The 27,567-nt window shown below is 41.4% G+C and overlaps 1 protein-coding gene across 2 annotated transcripts in view; it reads left to right on the plus strand.

Annotated features, from left to right (window-relative positions):
- Positions 1 to 26,816, plus strand: part of SCTR (secretin receptor) — a 79,338-nt gene extending 52,522 nt beyond the window's left edge. The window contains exons 8-13 of one of the 2 annotated variants that reach the window (XM_089662418.1): positions 1,347 to 1,407; positions 1,519 to 1,588; positions 6,077 to 6,168; positions 17,044 to 17,173; positions 20,235 to 20,276; positions 24,960 to 26,816. In XM_089662418.1, coding sequence (XP_089518544.1) covers positions 1,347 to 1,407; positions 1,519 to 1,588; positions 6,077 to 6,168; positions 17,044 to 17,173; positions 20,235 to 20,276; positions 24,960 to 25,178 — 614 coding nt within the window. In that variant the 3' untranslated portion in view covers positions 25,179 to 26,816. The remainder of the gene's footprint in view (positions 1 to 1,346; positions 1,408 to 1,518; positions 1,589 to 6,076; positions 6,169 to 17,043; positions 17,174 to 20,234; positions 20,277 to 24,959) is intronic. The other variant, XM_089662419.1, reaches the window with a different exon arrangement.
- The last annotated feature ends 751 nt before the right edge of the window (positions 26,817 to 27,567 follow it).

Below are 27,567 nucleotides of genomic sequence, written 5' to 3' on the forward strand. Positions count from 1 at the left end.
ATTTCCTCCTTCCTACCTCTCTTCATCCCTCTCTTCTCCTCTCATTCCTTTCTTCCTCCCTCCTTTTCTTTCCTCGCCTTCCTTTCTTCCTTCCTTCCTTCCTTCCTTCCATTTTCCTTTCCTTTCATTTTCCTTTCCTTCCTTTTCTTTCCTTTCCTTTCCTCTCCCCTCCTTCCTCCTCTTCCTTCCTTATCTTCCTTTCCTTTATCTCTCCTCTCCTTTTCATTTCTTTCTTCCTCCCTCCTTTCCTTTCCTCGCCTTCCTTTCCTTTCCTTCCTTCCTTCCTTCCTTCCTTCCATTTTCCTTTCCTTTCCCCTCCTTCCTCCTCCTCCTTTTTTCCCTTCCTTTCCATCATCTCTCCTCTCCTTTTCTTTTCATTCCTTTCTTCCTCACTCCCTCCTTTCCTTTCCTTTCCTCTCCTTCCTTCCTTCTTTCTGTTTCTTTTCCTTTCTTTCCTACCTTCCACTCTTTTGTTCTTGCCATATAACCCCCTATGCCGGTGGTTGCTTCTTTGCTTCTGGAAACAAATCTTGCTGCAGTTGCTCCTTCAAAGCCACTGGATTTTGCCCTGGGTGGCTGTCTTTCAGTGCTGTGATGGTTAACAGAAGGTGCTGCCATTCACCTTCCTCCTTCTGCCTCCACCACCATTCATAGAACTCAACTTACAATATTCCCACAACGCTTGGCATTTTGTGAATGGAGGAAGAGGAGCTTACTTAAAGGATCTCCTACACTAATTCTGGCTACAATCGGGGATTGCCTCATTTTGGCAGGATTTGCTCTTACTTCCTGTTGTATCTACAGGACAGGAAGTGAAGGAAAATCCCCCCAATGGGAAACAGATGGCAAAAAAACAGGGGTTGTAACCCTCCCTTGCTCTATAGAAAATGAAAAAAGTTTTGCCTTTAGTTCTACCTTCAGGTATAAGAGGGTGTTTACCTTATTTCTGGAAAAAACATTTTTGGAAGTGTGGCAGTATGCCTTTAAGCGTTTTTTTTTATTTTAAAGGGCAACTCCGCTTTTGTGGGAAAAATTTGCAAATAAAAAAAATGTATAGCATATACAATTGTAGAAATCTGCAACAAAGTTTGTTACAATCCCTGCAATGTACATAGATCACCCAGAGGGGAGGTTTCTTTTTCTCAACAAATGTGGAGTTATTCTTTAGGGTTTTGTGCTTTAGAAAATGCTACCTTGACAATAAAAAAAAAAATAAAAACATTTCAATAATAAAAATGATTTCTTTGACGTCAGGGTAAATCTTAGGAGACCTGAGTTTTATTTCCATGTGAGACTTATTTCTAAGGGCCGATATAACTCCCTGTTTATTTATATATTTTCTCTAGGAACTCCACTTATATGTGTCACTATATGGGCTGTGCTGCGACTTCACTTTGATGACCAGGGGTGTGTATACAATAGAAATAGTTGTATGATTAATATCTATGCATGGCACATATTGATGTATTTGACTGTAAATGGCGGAATATTTCATTTATTTTTTAACTACTCTCTTAGCTGTTGGGAAATGAACACGAATGTCGCCCTCTGGTGGGTCATAAAGGGTCCAGTCATTGGCTCCATTATGGTAAGATCTTAATTATGTATATTTAATTTAAATTATATTTATTTATTTTATATTTTGTATAGTAATATTTATAGATTTTGCAGGTACATTGGCTGAGTAACACTCTATTTATACCATACATCAGCAAACACATTCATCCTTTCCTTTCCATTTTCTTCCTTAAATTTAATTCCTTTCCTTCCCTCCTCCCCCTCCTTCCTTCTTTTCTTTTCTTTTAGTTCCATTATCTTCCTTCGATGTCTTTCCTTTCCTTTCCTTATTCCTTCCCATCCTTACATCCTTTTCTTTCCTTTCCTTTCCTTTCTTCATTCCCTCTCTTCTTTCCTCCCCTTCCTTATTTTACTTTTATTGTTCCATTTTCTACCTTCAATTTAATTCCTTTCCTTCCCTCCTCCCCCTCCTTCCTTCTTTCCTTTTATTTTAGTTTCATCCCTCCTTCCATTCTTCCTTCGTTGTCTTTCCTTTCCTTTCCCTTCCTTTCCTTTCCTTTCCTTTCCTTATTCCTTCCCTTCTTTCCCATCCTTACATCCTTTTCTTTCTTTTCCTTTCCTTTCTTCATTCCCTCCCCTTCCTTATTTGACTTTTATTGTTGTTCCATTGTCTTTTAGTTCCATTATCTTCCTTCGATGTCTTTCCTTTCCTTTCCTTATTCCTTCCCTTCTTTCCCATCCTTACATCCTTTTCTTTCCTTTTCTTTCCTTTCCTTTCCTTTCTTCATTCCCTCCCTTCTTTCCTCCCCTTCCTTATTTTACTTTTATTGTTGTTCCATTTTCTACCTTCAATTTAATTCCTTTCCTTCCCTCCTCCCCCTCCTTCCTTCTTTCCTTTTATTTTAGTTTCATCCCTCCTTCCATTCTTCCTTCGTTGTCTTTCCTTTCCTTTCCCTTCCTTTCCTTTCCTTTCCTTTCCTTATTCCTTATTCCTTCCCTTCTTTCCCATCCTTACATCCTTTTCTTTCCTTTTCTTTCCTTTCCTTTCCTTTCTTCATTCCCTCCCTTCTTTCCTCCCCTTCCTTATTTTACTTTTATTGTTGTTCCATTTTCTACCTTCAATTAAATTCCTTTCCTTCCCTCCTCCCCCTCCTTCCTTCTTTTCTTTTATTTTAGTTCCATTATCTTCCTTCGATGTCTTTCCTTTCCTTTCCTTATTCCTTCCCTTCTTTCCCATCCTTACATCCTTTTCTTTCCTTTTCTTTCCTTTCCTTTCTTCATTCCCTCTCTTCTTTCCTCCCCTTCCTTATTTTACTTTTATTGTTGTTCCATTTTCTACCTTCAATTAAATTCCTTTCCTTCCCTCCTCTCCCTCCTTCCTTCTTTCCTTTTATTTTAGTTCCATTCCTCCATCCATTCTTCCTTTCCTTTCCTTTGCTTTCCTTTCCTTTCTTTTCCTTTCCTTTCCTTATTCCTTCCCTTCTTTCCCATCCTTACATCCTTTTCTTTCCTTTCCTTTCTTCATTCCCTCTCTTCTTTCCTCCCCTTCCTTATTTTCCTTTTATTGTTGTTCCATTTTCTACCTTCAATTTAATTCCTTTCCTTCCCTCCTCACCCTCCTACCTTCTTTCCTTTTATTTTAGTTTCATTCCTCCTTCCATTCTTCCTTCGATGTCTTTCCTTTCCTTTCCTCATTCCCTCCCTTATTTTCCTTTTATTTTTGTTCCATTTTCTACCTTCAATTTAATTCCTTTCCTTCCCTCCTCCCCCTCCTTCCTTCTTTCCTTTTATTTTAGTTCCATTCCTCCTTCCATTCTTCTTTCGATTTTTTTCCTTTCCTTTTTCTTTCCTTTCCTTTCCTGTGTTGGGTGAAAGCACCTGTGCGTGATGTTCTTTCATCAATTATTACCAACTAGCCTCTGTTATGGTGTCACGTCACCGCTGACTATTAACTGAGAGCATGGTTAGTACAGTATAATGACACCAAGTCAAAATCAAAAACATGCCCTGTGCCACACACCTCCTGAAAAGCGATGAGAGGATCTACTGAAATTCAGATTATTCTGGATATGGAAAATATTTTTCAAAATGTGCTAAATTCAATTTTGACATCAAATTGCACTGATAGTAGTCAGGACAAATTCGGAAGTCACTTTTGGCTCTTTGGAGGGCTACTGGACATTCTAGTGTCACATAAATGGCATGAGAAGCCCCCACTGAGTGTTCTGTTATCAGTTTTAGGTGTAGTTTTCTGTCATTTGAGGTGATTTATATAGTTGGGGTCTATTTATCAAACATTGGCTGGCTGAATGACGGAAGCTTCTTTGCAAGCTAGCCCAGTATTTTTTCTAGTAGATTCATTCCTATATCCTCATCTCCATCTAGTGGCCAAAAAGCAGTATATGTTTCTGCAGTACCTCAATGAGAAAACATATGGCATTTTGGCCAGTAAATGGAGCTGAGGATAAAAGGAATTAATCTATTAGAAAAAAATACTTAGAGAAACTTTGGCCAGCTTGAATGAATACTTCTGACAATTGGAAACAAATATTTTATAAATAGACCCCTATCAGTGAAAAAAGAATACAAATTGCAGTTCAAAAAATGTAAAGGGGAAACAGTCTATATTGAGGGGGGAGGGGGGATTGCTGCACATTTTTATTTATTATATTTATTTTATATATTATATTTTATATTTTTAGATGTATTTATTATATCTATTCCTTGTAGCTTTACAGAGAACACTGAAACATTCATATCAATTTCTGTCTTGGAGAAGCTTACACTCTAATGCACCCACCACCCTCATGAGTGAAATATACCCGCCGTATTCACGCTAACACACATACAGATGTCCCCAAAAAAGGAGTACCCAGGGGCGGACTGACAACTCATGGGGCCCCCGAGCAATAAGGGATCATGGGGCCCCTGTGTCCTTGCCCACACTCAAAGCACACCAAAAAATCCTATAAAAGGTACCAGGAGCATTTCATGGGGAGGGGCCAGCTGACGTCACGACGCAACGCAGAGTCAGAGTATAGGATAACAGAGGAAGGGTAATATTGCTGTTATGTGGTATATATCTGGTGCGATTTAGCACCGAAAGCATGTGAGTGGCATTTTTACCTATTTTATTAAAGTGTTTAAACCATAGAGCACTATTTCTGCCTATTCTGTTTTTTACGTATCGCTGGGGAGAGGAGGAGAAGGTGGACAAGATTTAAAGCCCGTTGTGGGAAGGAGTGCCGACAGGGGAACCTACATCTTATTTTTGTCCCTTTTAGAGGACACAAGCGTGGTGTAACCAAAACGTATAAAGGTGCGTCCCTAGGGTTGGTATCACCCGATGCGGTAACACTTGGTGACACCCCCTCCGAGGATCCCAATCAGAATGGATTGGATCTGCGGATTGAGCATAATGGATCGGACTCCGATCCATTATGCTCCCCAATTCTCAGATCCGATCCATCCTGCGGGGATCGTCGGCTTTCTTTACAACTTACCTTTTCGTGGAGCGGGTCCGGTGTCACCCCGTATAGGTTGCATGCCGACGATCCCCGCAGGATGGATCGGATCTGCGAATTGGGGAGCATAATGGATCGGAGTCCGATCCATTATGCTCAATCCGCAGATCCGGTCCATTCTGCGCGGATCGTCGGAGGGGTGTCACCAAGTGTTATCGCACCGGGTGACACCAACCCTAGGGATGCCCCAGTATACAATGTTTTGGTGACCTCTAAATGGGACAAAAATAATGCTCTCCAATCCGCAGATCCGATCCATCCTGTGGGGATCGTCGGCATGCAACCTATACAGAGTGACATCGGACCCGCTCCAAGAAAAGGTAAGTTGTAAAGCAAGCCGACGATCCCCGCAGAATAGATCGGATCTGCGGATTGCGGAGCATAATGGATCAGACTCCGATCCATTATGCTCCCCAATCCGCAGATCCGATCCATCCTGCGGGGATCGTCGGCTTGCTTTACAACTTACCTTTTCGTGGAGTGGGTCCGGTGTCACCCGGTGTGATAGATGTCACCCGGTGCGGCGCGCACCCCCTGCACCTGCCTCGGGACGCCACTGATTGTATAATGTGAGGTGAAAAAGAGCACAACTTGGGTGTTGGTGGAGGAACACTGTTTTATGTCGTATGAAGATAGAATATTGAAAGATTAAAGTCGCAGCAAGATATATGGGAATTTATATACTCATTATTGTGCACAAGATTTCTTTGCTATGTCTATATATTAATTATTACTTTTTTGGTCATTAGAAGGCGCCGCACTTATTTGTTTGTTGAGACACATTGATGAGTATGTGCAGGGTGTAAGCGACTTCATTTGGAGTGATTGTTTGTTTTTATAATATTTGTTTGTGTGTTTGGTTGCTCGCTGGATTTTTTTATATACCTCATGTTTATATCTTAACTCTTGCTTTCCAAGTAACAACTGGCTGAGCTGAGGGCATTGTTTAAAATATTTTGGTCTTAGGACACAAAATGCTGCCCCCAGTAGGCCGTTTCCTGTATTACATTTATTATTGATTTTTTTTTCTACAGATCAACTTTGTGCTGTTTGTTGGCATCATCATAATTCTGGTGCAGAAGCTGCAGTCTCCAGACATAGGCGGCAATGAGTCCAGTATATATCTGTGAGTATATTACCCCCCTCTATTTCCCTTCTGACACCCCATGATCTGCTGTAAATTAGACACTGTGTATAGTTTTTTTTTTTCATTCAACCATATTTATGCAATACATCATTAGAATTCCAAATCCAATCACTGTCCAAATCATATAGACTTCACCTCCGCAACATCTCCAAGATACGCCCGTTCCTAACCCTGGAAACCACTAAGCAACTTATTCACTCCCTGGTTATATCTCGCCTTGACTATTGTAACTCCCTCCTCATTGGCCGAGCTCATCGCAGGCTATCCCCTCTTCAGTCTATCATGAATGCTGCTGTCAGACTCATCCACCTTACTAACCGTTCTGTATCTGCCACCCCTCTCTGCCAATCCCTCCACTGGCCTCCACTCAGTGTCCTCCATCCCTCTCTGCCAATCCCTCCACTGGCCTCCACTCAGTGTCCTCCATCCCTCTCTGCCATCCCTCCACTGGCCTCCACTCAGTGTCCTCCATCCCTCTCTGCCAATCCCTCCACTGGCCTCCACTCAGTGTCCTCCATCCCTCTCTGCCAATCCCTCCACTGGCCTCCACTCAGTGTCCTCCACCCCTCTCTGTTAATCCCTCCACTGACCTCCACTCAGTGTCCTCCACCCCTCTCTGCCAATCCCTCCACTGGCCTCCACTCAGTGTCCTCCATCCCTCTCTGCCAATCCCTCCACTGGCCTCCACTCAGTGTCCTCCACCCCTCTCTGCCAATCCCTCCACTGGCCTCCACTTAGTGTCCTCCACCCCTCTCTGCCAATCCCTCCACTGGCCTCCACTCAGTGTCCTCCATCCCTCTCTGCCAATCCCTCCACTGGCCTCCACTCAGTGTCCTCCACCCCTCTCTGCCAATCCCTCCACTGGCCTCCACTCAGTGTCCTCCACCCTTCTCTGCCAATCCCTCCACTGGCCTCACTCAGTGTCCTCCACCCCTCTCTGCCAATCCCTCCACTGGCTTCCCATTGCCCAACGGATAAAATTCAAAACATTAACAATAACATATAAAGCCATTTATAACTCTGCCCCAAATTACATCACCGATCTTGTCTCCAAATACCACCCAAACCGTCCTCTCCGCTCCTCACAAGACCTCCTACTCTCTAGCGCCCTTATCTCCTCCTCCCATGCTTGTCTCCAGGACTTCTCCAGAGCTTCCCCCATCCTCTGGAACTCTCTACCCCAATTTATCAGACTATCGCCTACTTTGATCACTTCTAGGTGATCTCTGAAAACCTATCTCTCCAGGGAAGCCTATCCTGCCCTCAGCTAATAATGAAATCTTCTACTCTTCCAACCAGTCCATCCCCCACAGTTTCTACCTTTTGTACCACTAGCCCCTCCCTCTTAGATTGTAAGCTCCAAGGAGCAGGGCCCTCCCAACCCTCTTTTATTGAACTGTATTGTTGCTGTATTGTCTCCAGTTATATTGTAAAGCGCTGAGCAAACTGTTGGCGCCATAAATCCTGTATAATAATAATAATAGAATTGAATATTATGTAGATATCTATAGGTCCTATAGATTCCCTACATCTATCTACACCCCTCATAGTGACTAACAAGGTATACCTAACTTTCATGATCTGTGTACCAGTCTGTAATACGCTATTCATTACCAGGCCATTTTTCAGTGCTGTGATACTTTGACTGACAATTACTCCATCATGCAACATTGTAACCAAATGAATTTTATATCTTTTTTATTTTTTGACAGATTTTTATTTTGTTGGGATCCATTTTTTAAAAAAAATATTTTTATTATACTATTTGTAAATGGCACATCTGTCTCTGTCGCTCCTACTAGTGGCATCTGGTGCACTGAACACTGAAGGAGGAACAGACATTGTTCCTCCTGCTCTGCGAGATCAGAAACCAGGTTTTGTCACTCCCAGATTCGGTTTGTTGTGAAAGCATCTGATCAAACCAATCTTGGTTTGATCAGATGCTTTGAAGGGCAGAGGAGAGGCATGACCCCAGATATCTCCATAAAGAGGACCTGTCACGGCCCAAGCTATCACCAGGGATGTTGTCCATCCCTGGTGATAGCAATAAAGTTGATTAAAAAAATTAAAGGCACAGTGTTAAAAAAAACACATTTAAATAAAACAAATAATAAATGATAAATAATAAATAAATCATGAATGCTGCTGCCAGAATCATCTACCTTACCAACCACTCAATGTCTGCCACCCCTTTCTGCCAATCCCTTCACAGGCTTCTGATAAGCCAGCAAATTAAATTTAAAATACTAACAACATACAAAGCCATTCACAACTCTGCCCCGAGCTACATCGTCAATCTTGTCTCCAAATATCACCCAAACAGGACTCTCCACTCCTCTCATGACCTCCTGCTCTCTAGCTCCCTTGCCTCCTCCTCCCATGCTCGTCTCCAGGACTTCGCCAAAGCCTCTCCCATCCTCTGGAACTCTCTACCTCAATCTGTCTGGTTCTCCCCTACTCTGGCTGCTTTTGGGTTTCTACAAGGGAAACCAGCGGCCATGGCTACTCCCTAGGCAGCTGCCTAGTTCGCCTAGCGGTAGTGCAGGCCCTGTGTTTACCATCCCTTTGGATTTCTTCAAAGGCATTTGACAGATGGCTTGGAGGAGATAGGTCACCTCCTCACCACCTGGGTTAACCTTTGAAAAGCCGCAACACTGCATTGCATGCATTTCACACTGTTACTGAGCAGTTCCTGCCCAGTCCAGCACTTGAATGGGTCACGTATGGTGTTCCAAATACAACACATGGTATATTTTTTGCTGCATCACAATCACTGCAATGTGTACTAACATGGTCGTTGTCCATGTTTACTTGCAACTCTGCAGCCAAGAGGTGGTAGAACCGCTGCTTAACCACCTGTTTTTACCTCCCCTTGGCTATCTGTGTAAATGAGACCTTGGGTGTAACATAAAACATGGTGCTATTTCATATCCACCCACTCCACTTTCAAGCCACCCTCTCCACCTTCAAAGCACCCACCCAACCATTAAGCCACCCACCCCACCTTCAAGCCACCCACTCCTCCTTTAATCCACACACTCCACCTTCAAGCCACCCACTCCATCTTCAAGCCACCCATTCCATCTTCAAGCCACCCATTCCATCTTCAAGCCACTCGCTTCATCTTCAAGCCACCCACTTCACCTTCAAGCCACCCACTTCATATTGAAGCCACCAACTCCATCTTGAAGCTACTCGCTTCATCTTCAAGTCACCCACTTCACCTTCAAGCCACCCACTCCACCTTCAAGTCACCCACTCCATCTTGAAGCCATTCACTTCACCTTCAAGCCACCCACTCCATGTTGAAGCCACCCACTCCATCTTGAAGCCACTCGCTTCATCTTCAAGTCACCCACTCCACCTTCAAGCCACCCACTCCACCTTCAAAGCACTCTCCCCACCTTCAAGCCACCGGCTCCATCTTCAAGTCACACACTCCACCTTCAAGCCACCCACTCCACCTTCAAAGCACTCTCCCCACCTTCAAGCCACCGGCTCCATCTTCAAGTCACACACTCCACCTTCAAGCCACACACTCTACCGTCAAACCACCCACTCCACCTTCAAGCCACCCGCTCCTCCTTCAAGCCACCCGCTCCACCTTCAAACCGCCCACCCCACCTTCAAGCCGTCAACCAACTTACCTGAACTGTGGATTTCTTCTCCCCCGAGCCATGTTCTTTTTTATTCAGCTTGACTGTGCATGGCCGGTCCCACTCTTTCATATCATCTATTCACAGCTCCATTTACATGCATCTGTGAATGGAAGACAACAAGTCCCAACTGCCCCCACAGTAATTATCAAAGGAACACAAGTACAGTGATGTCACCACACTTCCTTCAGCCTAATAACCGAAGGTCTGTACCGCCATACAGACTGGGCCGGAGGAATAGTCTGCAGGCACCTGTGCATTGACATGCATGTGTATTTTTCATCCTTCCAGAGAATAGTCCCTTGGATCCAACGCGGCCTAAACCTGCCAGTGTTTGTTAAAGAAATATCCCTTTCACCCACCATCTACTGATCACAGTTGAAATGCTTTGCAGGCTTCAATTCAAAAAATTAATACATCCACATTTTCATTTTTTTATGCAATATGGGCTCATTTCTTTACAAAAGGCAGAATATATCATTAAACTTCTTTCCACTGTTTGGAATTTCACTTTGACATCGAGATCCCAGGGGTCCTGGCTAGACATAAAAAAGTTGTTGATGACTTACCCCCCCCCCCCAGACAAGTGATATAGCACTTTATAAGCTTGACTGACAGTTTGCAGTTAATTTACTGAAGGCAAATAGGCTGTTCACTTTGCAAGGGAGCTTGTACTTCCATCATCCAATCAAATACAAAAAAAGTGCTTTTCCATGTACATGATTGGGTATTCTTTGCAAAGTGAATTTTCACCACAGTCACTAAGCTAAGGGAAAAATTCATTTGTACAGCAAATAGCCTATTCCCCTTTAGCAAAAATCGACCATTTGGATAGTTGCATTTAGCGCAGGAATTTTCTTCAGAGCTAACCCTACCCACTTAACCCTAACACCAACCCTAACTCTATCCCCAACCCTAACCCTACCTCACTAACCCCAACCCTAACCCTATCCCTAACCCTACCCCACTAACTTCAACCCTAACGCTACCTCACTAACCTCAACCAAAACCCTACCCTGCTAACCTCAACCCTACCCTGCTAACCCCAACTCTAACCCTACCCCCCTAACCCTACCCTGCTAACCCCAATGCTAACCCTACCCCACTAACCCCAACCCTATCCCTAACCCTACCCCATTAATTACAATCCTAACTCTACCCTGCTAACCCTACCCCACTAACCCCAACCCCACCTTCAAACTGCCCACCCAACCCTAACCCTACCCCACTAACCCATACCCTGCTAACCCCAACCCTGCCCCACTAATCCCAACCCTTACCTGCTAACCCCAACCCTAACCCTATCCCCATGCCTAACTCTACTCCACTAGCCCCACCCTTAACCCTACCCTTCTAACCCAAACCCTAATCTTATCCCCAACCCTAACCCTACCCTGCTAACCTCAACCCTACCCCGCTAACCCCAACTCTAACCCTACCCCGCTAACTCCAACTCTAACCCTACCCCCCTAACCCTACCCTGATAACCCCAACCCTAACCCTACCCCACTAACCCCAACCCTAACCCTGTCCCTAACCCTACCCCATTAATTCCAATCCTAACTCTACCCTGCTAACCCTACTCCACTAACCCCAACCCTATTGCTACCCCACTAACCTCAACCCTAACCCTACCCTGCTAACCTCAACCCTACCCCTCTAACCCCAACTCTGACCCTACCCCCCTAACTCTACCCTGCTAACCCCAACCCTAACCCTCTCCCCAACCTCAACCATACCCCATTAACTACCCTGCTAACCCCAACCCTACGCCACTAATCCCAAACCTAACCCTATCCCTAACTTTAACCCTACCCCACTAACCCCAACCCCACCTTCAAACCGCCCACCCAACCCTAACCCTAACCCTACCCCACTAACCCATACCCTGCTAACCCCAACCCTACCCCACTAATCCCAAACCTAACCCTATCCCTAACTTTAACCCTGCCCCACTAATCCCAACCCTAACCCTTACCTGCTAACCCCAACCCTAACCCTATCCCCATGCCTAACTCTACTCCACTAGCCCCACCCTTAACCCTACCCTTCTAACCCAAACCCTAACCTTATCCCCAACCCTAATCCTACCCTGCTAACCCCAACCCTAACCTGCTAACCTCAACCCTACCCCGCTAACCCCAACTCTAACCCTACCCTGCTAACTCCAACTCTAACCCAACCCCCCTAACCCTACCCTGATAACCCCAACCCTAACCCTACCCCACTAACCCCAACCCTAACCCTGTCCCTAACCCTACCCCATTAATTCCAATCCCAACTCTACCCTGCTAACCCTACCCCACTAACCCCAACCCTAATGCTACCCCACTAACCTCAACCCTAACCCTACCCTGCTAACCTCAACCCTACCCCTCTAACCCCAACTCTGACCCTACCCCCCTAACTCTACCCTGCTAACCCCAACCCTCTCCCCAACCCCAACCCTACCCCATTAACCCCTACCCTGCTAACCCCAACCCTACGGTACTAATCCCAAACCTAACCCTATCCCTAACTTTAACCCTGCCCCACTAACCCTAACCTGCTAACCCTAACCCTATCCCCATGCCTAACCCTACTCCACTAGCCCCACCCTTAACCCTACCCTGATAACTCAAACCCTAACCTTACCCCAACCCTAATCCTACCCTGCTAACCCCAACCCTAACCCTACCCCGCTAATCGTGTCCTGCTAACCTCAACCCTATCCCAAACCCTATTCCGAACCCTATCCCGAACCCTAAACCTACCCCCAGCCCTTAACTTTAAACCTAACCCTCCGTCCTCATTCACTAAGCTATGGGGTAAATTCTTTTGCATGTGCAACTTCCCTTGCAAAGTGAACATTCTATTTGCCTTCAGTAAATCAACCTTTTGAGTTAACGCTTAACTGGTTCTTCATGGTGAGTAGACTTTGAGAACATGGGACATCTTGTATTATGTCTTTGTATTGCAATGAATTGTGGTTTACATGTCTTGCCATGACTACTGTACCAATGTCTGCTGTGTTGTGAGTGGTCCTTAGTGTGTGTTGTGTGATTTGTGTTAAATAGGGGGCTTCTCAGTAAGAAGTAGTACAGAGGAAAGTGAATTAGTGCCCATGAGAACCAATTTAGAATCTGCAAAGTTTTTTTAGAGGTGGTAAAAAAAATGTAGAGAACTTCAGGCAGAACAGAGATTTAGGTAATAAATAAGACATAAAAAGTTGACTAACCATGTCGGCATGTTGTTTTTTTTGATATGTTGTTTGCAGTCAGATCAGATTTTGTCATTTTCTTCATCCCACAGAGGCTGCCTGGGACAGTAATGACCTTGTGTGCCATATGGATTACCCCAGGCATCATTAGTTGTGTCATTTCGAGTGGACACTCCCAGATGCAATGGTTACAAACACGTGATGGTTGGCTTGACCTATTTTCATTTAACCCCTTTTTTGTCCACATAACAGCTAAATGCGATTTAACGCCTACATGCTGCACATATGTGCCTATGGGAGGGAGAGATCTCTGTGCTGAGAGTGCACTCACTGCATGCTCCCAGCACAAAGACTGAGATGTCACATACAGCTGTCGGTCTATACTAATGATTGGGAGCTGGCAGGACTGGCTTCTGATCATGTGACCATTGTGACAGCCAATCACAGTGGCCACAAGATTATGCAGGCCCGCTCCCTGGGTGCAATAGTCCAGATACAGGGATGCTGAAACTGGCAAGAAGGAGTTAAAGGGAACCTACTGTGTGTTTTTTGGTGAGCACATATTTTGAAGGTATTATTGTAATGTTTCATTTTTTTTTATGTGACTTTTACATTTTTACCTTAATTTCTTGCATATTTAGGGGTTGATTTTATTTAAAGGTGTAGATCATGTTGACTTTGCAAAGGAAATGTTTCACTTTGCATGGAAGTTTAATTTTGGCTAAGTGAATGTGGTGAATATTCCACTTTCCGTGAAACGCGTCAAGTTGAGGGCTATTTTCCCTCTCCCAGTTGATGTTGTAATCGTGTTGGTTAACACGATATTCATAACATATGTATGACAATAAGAACATGACGGCAGAAATAGAATAAAGGAAATGGTATCGTAGAGACTGGAATGAAACTCCCTGGAGGTCATTTTTGAGAACATGCATCTTTTATTTGGATGTAAATAAAAATTTGGATTTTAGCACTGTTTGCTGTTGGATACAGTAAAAGTCGATTTTCTAGTGTTTTTTTTCTTGCATTCAGTTAGTCTGAAGTTCTTTAAAGTTAACCTGTTACCATCCTAGAAAACTCAACCTGAACATATGATGAAATTTAAAAAAACACATTGGTAGAGGTTCCTTTGGTCAAAACTGATGGCAAAATGACCAGCAAGTCCAATGCGTTTGGAAGCTGAAGCTATATACAAATTGTAATATTTGAAATAACAACAATATTGGCCCCACCCCCTCCATTTTCTAGAACAGGGATCTCCAGTATGAAGGCCATATTGTATATTTTACAAATAATAGCAGGCTGAAAAAACCCATTAGAGTCTTTCTTACATCAAGATCCCCATCAGAGTCCTACTTACCTCAGGGTCCCTATCAGAGCCCCCTTTTTACATCAAGGTCCCCATCAGAGCCCCCTTAAATCACAGTCCCAACCAAGTCTTCCTTACATCAAGGTCCCCATCAGAACCCCTTAAATCACAGTCCCAACCAAGTCTTCCTTACATCAAGGTCCCCATCAGAACCCCATAAATCACAGTCCCAACCAAGTCTTCCTTACCTCAAGGTCCCCATCAGAGCCCTCTTCAGTCACAGTCCCAACCAAGTCTTCTTTACATCAAGGTCCCCATCAGAATCCTACTTACCTCAGGGTCCCTATCAGAGCCCCCTTTTTACATTAAGGTCCCATCAAAGCCCCCTTAAATCACAGTCCCAACCAAGCCTTCCTTACGTCAAGGTATCCATCAGTGCCCTCTTAAATCACAGTCCCAACCATGTCTTCTTTACATCAAGGTCACCATCAGAGCCCCCGTTAAATCACAGTCCCAACCAAGTCTTCATTACATCAGGGTCTACTTACCTCTGGGCTTCTATCAGAGCCCCCATTACATCACATTCTCCATCAGAGTCTCCCTTACATCAGGGTCTCTACCAGAGTCCCCCCTTACATCAGGTTCCTCATCAGAGTTTTCCCTTACATCAGGGTCCCCATCAGAGTCTCCCTTATATCAGAGTGTTCATCGCAGTACCCCTATATCAAGGTCCTCATCAGAGTCACCCATACATTAAAGTCCCCTGTTTCATGGTGGGGTTTGTTAAAGTGGAGACCATAGGCAGCCTTTGATGATCTTGAACCTCAATCAGTGCACATTATATACATAGAACAGACCACTGACCCTAGCTGGGGGGCAGATAAAATTTTGTAGAGGGCTAGATGTGGCCCACAGACCTTAGTTTAGAGATATATATTCTAGAACTTTCATTGTTGGTAATATTGTAAGTTTTCTTCCCAAAATTCCTCTAAATTATACTTCATTTTGCAGTCTGGCAATTGCCACTTTGTTTTTGTTATGTTTTCTTTGCTGTTTTGATTTGGATGAACCTATACCTCCAATTAAGTAACTTTCATTTTTGCCCAATTACGCATTGTAGGCACCACTTCTCCCCTCCCTTCCTGCCTTCTGGAAGGCTCAGCAGTGGTGGGGACAAGCTCATTGTTTTACATGTAGAGTCAAGATTTGCGTATAACTCTAGATTTACATTTTTTTTTTCTCTTAAGGAAACCCCTTATTACATAGTGTTTTATCACATGCTCAGTTGAGTTGGTGACAGGTTCACTTTTAGAAACACTTTTCGACATTCCTGACTATCCCAGCTATCAACAACAAATTTAAATATGATCTCTCAGGAATGGCAACTTCTAGAAAGGTTATTTTATCTTCCACCTCCAGACCATTCAGTCAGTTGAAGGTTGAGGATGACAGGGGACTCTGTACAGGTTGCAATGCTTTCTTTCCTATGTCGGCTTGTTATGAAATGAGCCCCTTTGGTGTGTACACCACCACCTCACCTCTTCTAATCCTCTCATGTATGTCAGCTGCTTCCAGGCATGCTTCTGTAAGAGGGCTAACCAGTACTCTGTCAAGATGTCTGAGCTTTCCATCATCACTGTGTAAGTGTGCCCATTGCCATGGATTTGTTACCGTGATTGTGACATCGGTGGTGTTGTCTGTGTCTACCTTCAGTGATGCATGATTCATTGATGTTGTGTCATTGTCCAGTGCAGACAGGTCGCTGTCTACCTATTCACAACACATACTGAGCACCAGGGGCGGACTGACCATTTGGAAACTCGGGCACTGCCCAAGGGCCCGGGGTCAGTAGGGGGCCCCTTGAGATGCCCCTGGTACCTTTTTCATAGGCTTTTTTGAGTTTGGGCAAGGACACAGGGGCCCCATGATCCCCTATTGCCCGGGGGCCCCATGAGTTGTCAGTCTGCCCCTGCTGAGAACTATTTGGGGCAACCTTTATCAACCTTTTCTACATGGAAGAACCCTTGAAATAATTTTCAGGTCTCAGGGAACCCCCGGATAATAATTACTATATCTACAGCTTTGAGGGTTCATTAGTGTGATGGTCAGTGCTTCCTACATTTGTGGTCATTGGGAAGAATTCCACCCATACACATAGCTAAAACATCATCGGTGTCATTGGTTACGTATCTGAGATGCAGAAATTGCACATTGCTTGAGGAACCCTAAGCAATCTCTGGAGGAACCCTGGTTGGAAAAGACTGATTTAGATTTTGCACAACCCTAGCTACACAGTAGTGATGGCTCACATTTTTACAGGATCCATTACATTGGTCACATGATTGATTATTGCACTACCAGGGGCAGTCTGGTACCTACATTATAGTCAAGGAAAGTGGAATGTTAGTGTTGAACCCACAAGGCTGTCCAGTTGGTGTTGCTCTCATGTATCGTAATGATATTGGTGAATATGAGCTGGTTACCAGACAGGCAGCTTCTACATGCCAGCAGATCTCAAGCGTTTCTCTGGTTTGTAGTGCAAATCAGCAAGTAGAAGGATTGAAGCACCACACCATTGTTCAATAGTCTAGATATGCGATATGATAGAACACATAGACACGGTGTACGTGTTAAGTCAAATATTTTGTATAGTATTTTGCAGTAATCTTTTGTTTTCTTCCCTCTACCAGGAGGTTGGCTCGCTCTACGTTACTGCTGATCCCCCTTTTCGGAATACACTACACTGTCTTTGCCTTTTCTCCGGAGAACGTCAGCAAGAGGGAAAGGCTGGTCTTTGAGTTGGGGCTGGGATCATTTCAGGTAATTAATATTGCAACATATACAGACATGTCCTCATTTATGAATATAACTCGATAGGAACTCCAGTCGGTTGTAAAACTCTGAGAAAAAACTATTTTACATGTTCTTGTTGATGATTTCCTACCTTCACTGAGTACACTATATTGCCAAAAGTATTGGGGGGCACCGGGGTGGTCGCCCCTGGTGCAAAATGTAAAGGGCTGCAGAAGCTAGTCCTGGGACCCCACTGAACCAACCTCTGGCTCCTCTGCAGCTCCCCGCTCCATCTAGCCCACGTGTAGGGAGGAGAGCCGGCTACTCTCTAGCAGTGGAGGAGGAGGAGGCAGCACACAGTTTACACCGGACCCCCCGTCCCCCATCCCCAGTTTAATCCCACCTAGGTCCTCAGAGAACATTGGGCGATGTGCGGAGGATGTAATCAGTGCACTGCTTTGTCTTGCTTTCTCTTTCTTTCTCTCTTTTTCTCTTCCTCCCTCTTTCTTTTTTTCTTTCTTTCTTTCTTTCTTTCTTTCTTTCTTTCTCTCTATTTCTCTTTCTTTCTCTCTTTCTCTCTATTTCTCTTTCTTTCTTTCTTTCTATTTCTCTTTCTTTCTTTCTTTCTCTCTCTCTCTCTCTCTCTCTCTCTCCCTCTCTCTCTTTCTCTCCCCCCCTCTCTCTCTCTCTCTCTCTCTCTCTCTCTCTCTCTCTCTCTCTCTTTCTCTCTCTCTCTCTTTCTTTCTCTCTCTCTCTCTCTCTCTCTCTGTCTTTCTCTCTCTCTCTCTCTCTCTCTCTCTCTTTCTTTCTTTTTCTTTCTTTCTCTCTTTCTTTCTATCTTTTTCTCTTTCTTTTTAACTCTCTCTTTCCCTCTGTCTTTCTCTTTTGTTTTCTCTTGTTCTCTATTTTTCTTTCTCTATTTCTTTTTCTCTCTTTCTGTTTCTCTTTAACTCTTTTTCTCTGTCTTTCTTTCTCTTTCTTTTTTTTTCTCTCTCTTTTTTTCCTTTCTCTCTTTCTATTTCTCTTTTTCACTTTTTTTTCTTTCTCTTTCTTTTGTTCTTCCCTTCTTTCTTTTTCTCTTTTCCTCTTTCTCTTTAACTATTTTTTCTTTTTCACTTTCTTTCTCTCCCTCTTTCTATATTTCCATGTCTCTTTTTCTCTGTCTCTCTTTTTCTCTCTCTTTTTCTTTTGTTAGTTTAGTTTATAACCAAAAATTATAATTTTTTTTACATTTTTATTTTTTTTTATATTATTATTTATTATTATTTTATATTATTATTTATGGTTTTTTTTATTATTTATGTTTTTTTGGCCAAAATGTATTCAGTTATCTGTTTAGTAAAAAAAAAAAAACCCAAAATTAGTTTATACCCAAAAATTATAATTTTTCAAAAATGTTTTTTTACATTTTTATTTTTTTTATATTATTATTTATGTTTTTTTTAACATACTGTCACCCTAGCAATACAGTGTCACCACAGTAACACTGTACTACTTGTGGGGTGTGATGAAGATTTTTTTATTTTTATACTGATTGCTTTTACACCTATAAAGGCTGTAAAAGCATTAATTTCTCCTTCTCTCTGGCTGCATTCATGCAGCCATTGAGAAATACTGTGTGAGCTGTGATTGGTCACAGCTTGTCACATGGTACAAGGCTGTTGTGAATAGCCCTGTACCATGTGACCTCTGTGATCATTCACAGATTTCACACGTAGTAAGCAATGATGTCAGAAGTGACATCTTGCTTACTACTATTCATGTGATCACATGATCGGGACCTCACACAGAGGTCCCATACAGTGATCCGGATACAGCGGGCACCAAATCGCGGTGCCGCGTGCTCCCATGGAGTGCGAACAGGCAGGGAGGCGGGAGGACGTTTATAAATGGCCACCAGCTCCTGCACTGCTCCCGTCTAGCCGTTTATATACATTGGCCAGAACGGGAAGTGGTCAAGGATACATGGTCAGGATATTGGGTTCAGGATGAGCGGTGAGCAGAGCTCTCCACACAAGCGTCCTACTCCACCGCGTTCCAGGCCACACAGAGATTACAAGGGAAGTAAAAACTCAGTTTTCACTCATTTACCGTGGATATAAAAAGTCTACACACCCCTGTAAAAATATCAGGTTTCTGTGATATAAACAAAAATGAGAAAAAGATAAATAATCTCAGAACGTTTTCCACCTTTAATGTGACCTATAAACTGTACAACTCAATTGAACAACAAACTGAAATCATTTAGGTGGAGGGAAGTAAAAATGGAGGCGCCATTTTTTAGTTTTCTGTTATTTTGAAAGTGTAAATGATGGAAATAAAATCTAACTTTTGTTGACATATTATAAGAATGTCTAATCTGTAATTTGATGCCTTTTGGAGATTTTTCCATCTTTCCTTGGCTTCTTTATGCACATTAATACAAATTGTTAGCTGGGGTGCCAAAACTTTCGATCCCCACTGTAAGAGGGTGTTCACACTTATGCAACCGCATTATTTTAGTTTTTTGTTTACTTCCCCCTAAAAGATTCCAGTTAGTTTTTAAATTGAGTTGTACAGTTTATAAGTCACATTAAAGGTGGAAAAATGATTTAACTTTGTCTTATTTTTTTACATCACAGAAACCTGACATTTTTACAGGGGTGTGTAGACTTTTTACATCCACTGTATTATTTATTTATTTCAGGTACTTATATAGCGCCATCAATTTACGCAGCACTTTACATATATATTGTACATTCACATCAGTCCCTAACCCTCAAGGGGTGTACAATCTAAGGTCCCTAACTCACATTCATACATACACATACTAGGGACAATTTAGACAGGAGCCAATTCACCTACCAGCATGTCTTTGGAGTGTAGGAGGAAACCTGAGTACCCGGAGGAAACTCACACAGGCACAGGGAGAACCTGTAAACTCCCGGCAGGTGGTGCTGTGGCCGGGATTTGAACCAATGACACTAGTACTGCTAACCATTTAACCACTGTGCTGCTCATCCCTCTTCACTCAAGCTAACAAGTGATTATGTTAATAAACAGTGAAATGCAAACACACATTTACATTTTTTTTAATCTCTGTTTCAAGGGTTTTGTTGTTGCAATCCTCTACTGTTTCCTGAATGGCGAGGTAAGATAAAGTTTACTTCACTTTTCTCATTCAAAGCTAAAATCCCATTACCACAAATTCATGTTTAAAGTTATATGAATTATATATATATATTTTTTTTTACTGTTATACATATGCTTATTGTATCACAATGATACGTTTTGGTCAGGTTTTTTTTTTTTTTTAATTTAGATGTGTATTTAATTGATATTTTATAATTTTTTGTTCAATAATAATTAAAATATTTATTTTACAATTAAATATTTAATAGAGGGTGCCCCTATGACATGAGATTCACATCAAGGAATTTTTTAAAACAGGAGCATAGTAGAGGGTGACTACCTTCAGACTTTCTAGTAGAGGGTGACTACCTTCAGACTTTCTAGTAGAGGGTGACTACCTTCAGACTTTTTAGTAGAGGGTGACTACCTTCAGACTTTTTAGTAGAGGGTGACTACCTTCAGACTTTCTAGTAGAGGGTGACTACCTTCAGACTTTCTAGTAGAGGGTGACTACCTTCAGACTTTCTAGTAGAGGGTGACTAACTTCAGACTTTCTAATAGAGGGTGACTACCTTCAGACTTTCTAGTAGAGGGTGACTACCTTCAGACTTTCTAGTAGAGGGTGACTACCTTCAGACTTTCTAGTAGAGGGTGACTACCTTCAGACTTTCTAGTAGAGGGTGACTACCTTCAGACTTTCTAGTAGAGGGTGACTAACTTCAGACTTTCTAGTAGAGGGTGACTACCTTCAGACTTTCTAGTAGAGGGTGACTACCTTCAGACTTTCTAGTAGAGGGTGACTACCTTCAGACTTTCTAGTAGAGGGTGACTAACTTCAGACTTTCTAGTAGAGGGTGACTACCTTCAGACTTTCTAGTAGAGGGTGACTACCTTCAGACTTTCTGTCTTTAATTCAAACTCCATATGATCCCATTTGAAAACTCTCCAAGGATCAGGCCTTCCTAACCCTCTTGTATTGAACTGTATTGTTGCTGTATTGTCTCCCATTATATTGTAAAGCGCTGAGCAAACTGTTGGCGCCATATAAATCCTGTATAGTAATAATAATGAGCTAAACATTCCCAGTTCAGGGCAGATTTGGTGAACGTTACAAAATTTCGGGGGCTAAATCCAAACTTCATTGAAATAGATGGTAGGCAAATGTTAAAAAAAAATAAAATATTGGCTATTTTTTAGGCTAATAGGCCAGGGCTTGTCACACAAATTGCATTTTTTGGGGGGAGGACCATGAACCAAAGTAAAGAATTTTCTTCAATATTCAGTTTGGCAAGAAGTGGCTATTTTAAAAATGCCTAAAATGAAACAATAAAAATGCAAAAATGCTTTAAATAACATGGTTGGGGGATGCCCTGACCCTGTCTGTGAAGTGGAATATATACAACTTCTGGCCCCTCCCTCCTGTTGGGTGCCCCCACAGCAAGCACCTTGCTATGGGGGCACCTGCTGTTCCGTGTGTCGGAGCAGCGGCTTGACCCTGCCCCTTCCTCTCCTGATTGACTCACTGGCTGTGACTAACAGCAGCAGGAGCCAATGGGCCAATCAGGAGTCACAGTCCCTGGAGAACCGAGGCTTTCATGGACATCGCTGGATTGGGATGGGGCTCAGGTAAGTGATAGACGGGGGCTGGGGGGCACTGCTGCACACCGAAGGTTTTTTTACATCCATGCATAGAATGCATGATGGTATAAAACCTTGAGCCTTTACAACCACTTTAACCCCTCCAGAGGATTTCCCCCCCTTCCTGACCAGGCCATTTTTTTGCGACGCGTCTCTGTGTTATTTTAACTGACAATTGCGCGGTCAGGCACCCAAATTAAATTTATGTCCTTTTTTCCCACGAATAGAGCTTTCTTTGGGTGGTATTTGATCACCTGTGCAGTTTTTATTTTTTGCGCTATAAACAAAAAAAGACAATTTTGAGAAAAAAAACTATATTGACTTTTTGCCATTAAACATGTCCAGTAAAAAAATTTTAAAAATCAAATTGCATCATAAATTTAGGCCAAAATGTATTCTGCTCCGTGTCTTTGCTAACAAATAATCCCAATAAGCGTAAATTAATCGGTTTACGTGATATTTCTAGAGTCTACAAATGGCCGTATATGTATATTGGAATTTTTTTTTTCTTTACTAGTAATGGCGGCGATCACCAACTTATAGCAGGACTGTGGGACTGCAGCAGGCATTCTGACACTGGGGGGAACTGGCTTGGTGTCACTGACATCCCTAGTGACACCAATACAGTGATCAGTGCTAAAAAAAAAAAAAGCATTGACACTGTACTACTGGCACTGGGCAGAAAGGGGTTAACATCTGGGGCGATCAAAGGGTTAACTGTGTGCTGTTTCAATAAGGGGGCTGTGTGAGTATTTCACTCTAAGCACATTGCTATGCAGAGCCATACAAAGCAGTGTGCAGGAGCTGACAGGGGAGAGATCTGTATTATTTATATACAAGTCTCTCCCGTGTCTGAGATACTTGGCGATCACCAGGTGCCGGTGAGTAATCAACGGCTGGGACCCGGTGATTGACAGCCAAGGCTGCGAATGGCCCCCTAACCGAAACTGCAAAATCACGTGTATATATACGTGATTTTGTGCACCCGTGTCGCCCTGTAGCAGTATTTCTGTTTGTTCTGTTGTTTGGCTCCTTTTTAAATCATAACGATAACAGAATTCACCCAAATGGCCCGGATCAGAAGTCTCCGCCCCCCTGGATCAGAAGTCTCCGCCCCCTGGAATGTTTGGCCTTGGTACAGACACACAAGGTGACACACACGGGTTAAAATGCCAATTAGAGGTTAATGTCCCACATCTGTGGCTTTTTAAATTGCAATTAGTGTCAGTGTATAAATAGTCAATGAGTTTGTTAGCTCTCATGTAGGTGCACTGACTAGGCTAGATACTGAGCCATGGGGAGCAGAAAAGAACTGTCAAAAGTCCTGCGTAGTAAGGTAATGGAACTTTATAAAGATGGACAAGGACATAAAAAGATGTCCAAAGCCTTGAATATGCCAATCAGTACTGGTCAATCACCTATTAAGAAGTGGAAAGTTCGGGGATCTCTTGATACCAAGCCAAGGTCAGGTAGACCAAGAAAGATTGCAGCCATAACTGACAGAAGAATTGTTTGGGATACAAAGGAAACCTATAGGTAACCATAAGAAAAATACAGACTGCTCTGGAAAAAGACAGTGTGGTTGTTTTGCAGGAGCACAATATGATTACACTGCATCAATGACACAAGAAGGCCCGGTTAGGCATGTCATGGTCTTGTCAGGCATATTGTAACCGGGCTTTTTTGTGGCATTGGTGCAGTAAAGGCTTCTTTGTGGCACCTCCACCAAACAGCTCATTTTTGTACAAGTATCACCGTATTGTACTCCTTAAAAACAACCACACCATCTTTTTCCAGAGCAGCCTGTTTTTCTTTTGAGGTTGACTGTGGGTTTTTCTTTGAAAACCGGACAATTCTTCTGTCAGTTGTGACTGCAATCTTTCTTGGTCTACCTGACCTTGGCTTGGTATCAAGAGATCCCTGAACTTTCCACTTCTCAATAGGTGATTTAACAGTACTGATTGGCATATTCAAGGCTCTGGACATCTTTTTATGTCCTTTTCCATCTTTATAAAGTTCCATTACCTTGTTACGCAGGACTTTTGACAGTTCTTTTCTGATCTCAATGGCTCAGTATCTAGCCTAGTCAGCGCTTCCATGTAAGAGCTAACAAACTCATTGACTATTTATACACTGACACTAAATGCAATTTAAAAAGCCACAGATGTGGGACAATAACCTCTAATTGGCATTGTATCCTGTGTGTGTCACCTTGTGTATCTGTACCAAGGCCAAACATTCCAGGGGGCGGAGACTTCTGATCCAGGGGGCGGAGACTTATGATCTCGGCCATTTGGGGGATTTCTGTTATCATTATGATTTAAAAAGGAGCCAAACAACTATGTGATAATAAATGGCTTCATATGATCATCATCCTTCAATAAAAGAGCATTTTATGGCATGATCAGTCATATTTTCAATATCAATGCCAAAATGTCACCAATTTTGCCAGGGGATGCAAACTTTTGAGCACAACTGTAGATAGATAGATAGATAGATAGATAGATAGATAGATAGATAGATAATAGATAGATAGATAGATAGATAGATAGATAGATAGATAGATAGATAGATAGATATAGATAGATAGATAAATGGATAGATAGATAGATAGATAATAGATAGATAGATAGATAATAGATAGATAGATAGATAGATAGATAGATAGATAGATAGATAGATAATAGATAGATAGATAGATAGATAGATAGATAGATAGATAGACAGACAGACAGATAGATAGATAGATAGATAGATAGATAGATAGATAGATAGATAATAGATAGATAGATAGATAGATAGATAGATAGATAATAGATAGATAGACAGATAGATAATAGATAGATAGATAGATAGATAGATAGATAGATAGATAGATAATAGATAGATAGACAGATAGATAATAGATAGATAGATGATAGATAGATAGATAGATAGATAGATAGATAATAGATAGATAGATAGATAGATAGATAGATAAACAGATACAATAGACTGATAGTATTGCATGTCTTCCATCCTTTTCCATAACAACAAAGTACATAAAAAAAATGACCTTTTAAAGTTTCTCCCTAAAGGTGCAATCAGAAATAAAGAGAAAATGGCGGAGTTGGAAAGTCAACCGGTACTTTGCTGTGGATTTCAAGCACCGTCACCCATCCCTGGCGAGCAGCGGAGTCAATGGGGGGACACAATTGTCCATTCTGAGCAAGAGCAGCTCCCAGATCCGGATGTCCAGCATAAATGCGGAGAACCTGGCGACATGAGTTCCCAAACTGCCTGAGAACAGTCAAAAGGCACTTTTTTTTTTACATTTTCCCTTAATAGTTCATTTTTGCATCCTACTTTTTCAGTTTTTTTTTTTTTTAAGGGAAACATTGGGTTGGGGAGAAACAACATGTAATGCTGGATTGTAAACCTCACAAGGTTTCCAAAAAAGAAAAAGTCGAAGGATCACATTGATCACGTTCATGGAGTCATGTGATTGGTGGCTAGCAATAGAACTTCATTTACATATTATCCATACACTTTTTTAAAATGCAAAGTCCACAGTACAAATCAGCCTTTGAAGTATTGTTATATTTGTAGCATATGCCTATTTTTCGTTGACATTTTTATGTATCTGGGGGAAAAAAAAAAAACGGGGGCACATTTATTAAAACGAGTGAACTTGAAGCCGTGTTTTCAGGCCAGATGCTAACCCTCACCCTACCCCTGGCAAAAAATTGTAAATTTTGGAATTTTTTTTTTACAATTATAGTTGTTCACAATGTGTTTTTTAGTTTTGAAAAAAAAAAAATATCACTCACTACCGGTCAATGGAGGTTACATTTTCACTAGTTTTCTTGAATGTTCTCCGAGAAATTATTTGGAGCACTTGAACTGTAATTCTTATAGTATATTAAAATAGTGTGTACAAATAAGTCATAGTAGTTTACAATATTGTGGCAACTTGAAGTAGATTTTTTTTTTCATTTAATATTATATATATAGATCTAGAGTATATATATACTTTTTTTTTGTGCTTGTAAAATCAAAAAAAAATGTGAAATGAAGTTTGTATATAGATTGCACTGTGTTTGGTGATACATGCAGGGTATGTCTGCAAAAAAAAAAAACAAAAGCAAAAAACAAAACAAAAGCAAATTGCAGATTCTACGCAAAATATAGATACCTGTACACTAATATTTTGATAACGTTGTGAGCTGTAACAAGGAATATGGTAAATTCACAGACACTGCAAGAGACCTCAACGTGTAATAGCAAAACTAACATTTTCTGCTTTTATTTTTTAATGAGTTTAAAAGTATAAAAATATAGCTTTTAATATTTTGTGACAGTCAAAAAAAAGAAAAATGGCCTTGCACCCACTGCTACAACCTCTAAAATATTTTCTTATCTCACACTTATATGATGTCAATTACTTAAAAAAAAAAATATACCAAAATAAATTGGTATTTTCAGAAAAGAAAAATGAAGCAAAAAAAAATAAAATAAAAATATATATATAAATATATATGTGAAAAACTGGAAAATGATACTACGCTTACAGATATTTTTTATTATATTTTAACGAAAAGCATACATATGCACATAATACAAAATAGTGTCATAAACAATTATCTGGTGCGCTACAGGCCACGCCTTTGTTTTACAGAATGTAAAATGTTAGATATTTTTGGAATGAAAGAACAAAGGTAAAGCCTATAAAAATGCAGAATGTGTAAAACAATGCAGAATGTGTATAAACAATGCAGAATGTGTATAAACAATGCAGAATGTGTATAGCTCATATCATTATTTGAAATCACAGAACCTTTTTTTTTTTTTTTTTTTTTTCTTTTTTTGGAAAAAGAAGAGGCTGTGACATGAATTGTGCCATATATCACTCTGAGCCATTAAAACATGAACTGTAAATGCATCATTTTGTATGTGTTTTGGTAAGTCTGTGCGTTGAAGTCTTGCTGTTTACAAGCAAAAATCGTACCCTACGATGTCCAGAATTTTGGGGGGAATTTATAGTTGCTTTTTTTTTTTAGCACCTCAACGTATCATCTAAAATCAAGAATGTTTGAAAGTATTTGGGTAATAGATGTTTTATAGTCTATATTTTCCTTGGTAGGGAAACATGATCTTTGACATGTAAGTAATTAGATGTAATTTTTGTGTAGGCATTTTTTTTTTTTTTACTATTTATTTTACTATGTCTAAATGTGAAAACTAAAGCATCAAAGCAGTATTAATTTTTTCAATGGAGTCAGTCAAAAAAGGTGACTGAGAAACCTCCAATGGAATCAGACTCTCAAGCCAACAAAGATTTGATCATTTTACCAAAATTTTGATCACCTTTCAAGCACCTCCGTAAGCATCTTGTGTGTCTAATCCAACCTTTTTAATCTGAAGTGCCTTTTTACAGATTCCCCCCCCTTAATATATTAGGTTTACTCAACTTTTGAACTATTACTACAAAGCAACAAATATAACTGCAGATGTAACATACACCTTAAACAAAAAAAAAGAAAAAGAAAAAAAAAAAGAATATTTTTGAACAAGAAATGCTTCTATTTTGAACATATATTCATACCAAGCTAAATTCAAAGCATAATTTACATGGAAAGGAACACAATTTTTTAAAAATTACTGTAATATCATTTTACAGTTTATTAAAATTT

Source organism: Staurois parvus, unplaced genomic scaffold, assembly GCF_062004578.1.
Source record: "Staurois parvus isolate SC_StPar_1 unplaced genomic scaffold, SC_StPar_1.0 ptg001469l, whole genome shotgun sequence".
NCBI lineage: Eukaryota > Metazoa > Chordata > Amphibia > Anura > Ranidae > Staurois > Staurois parvus.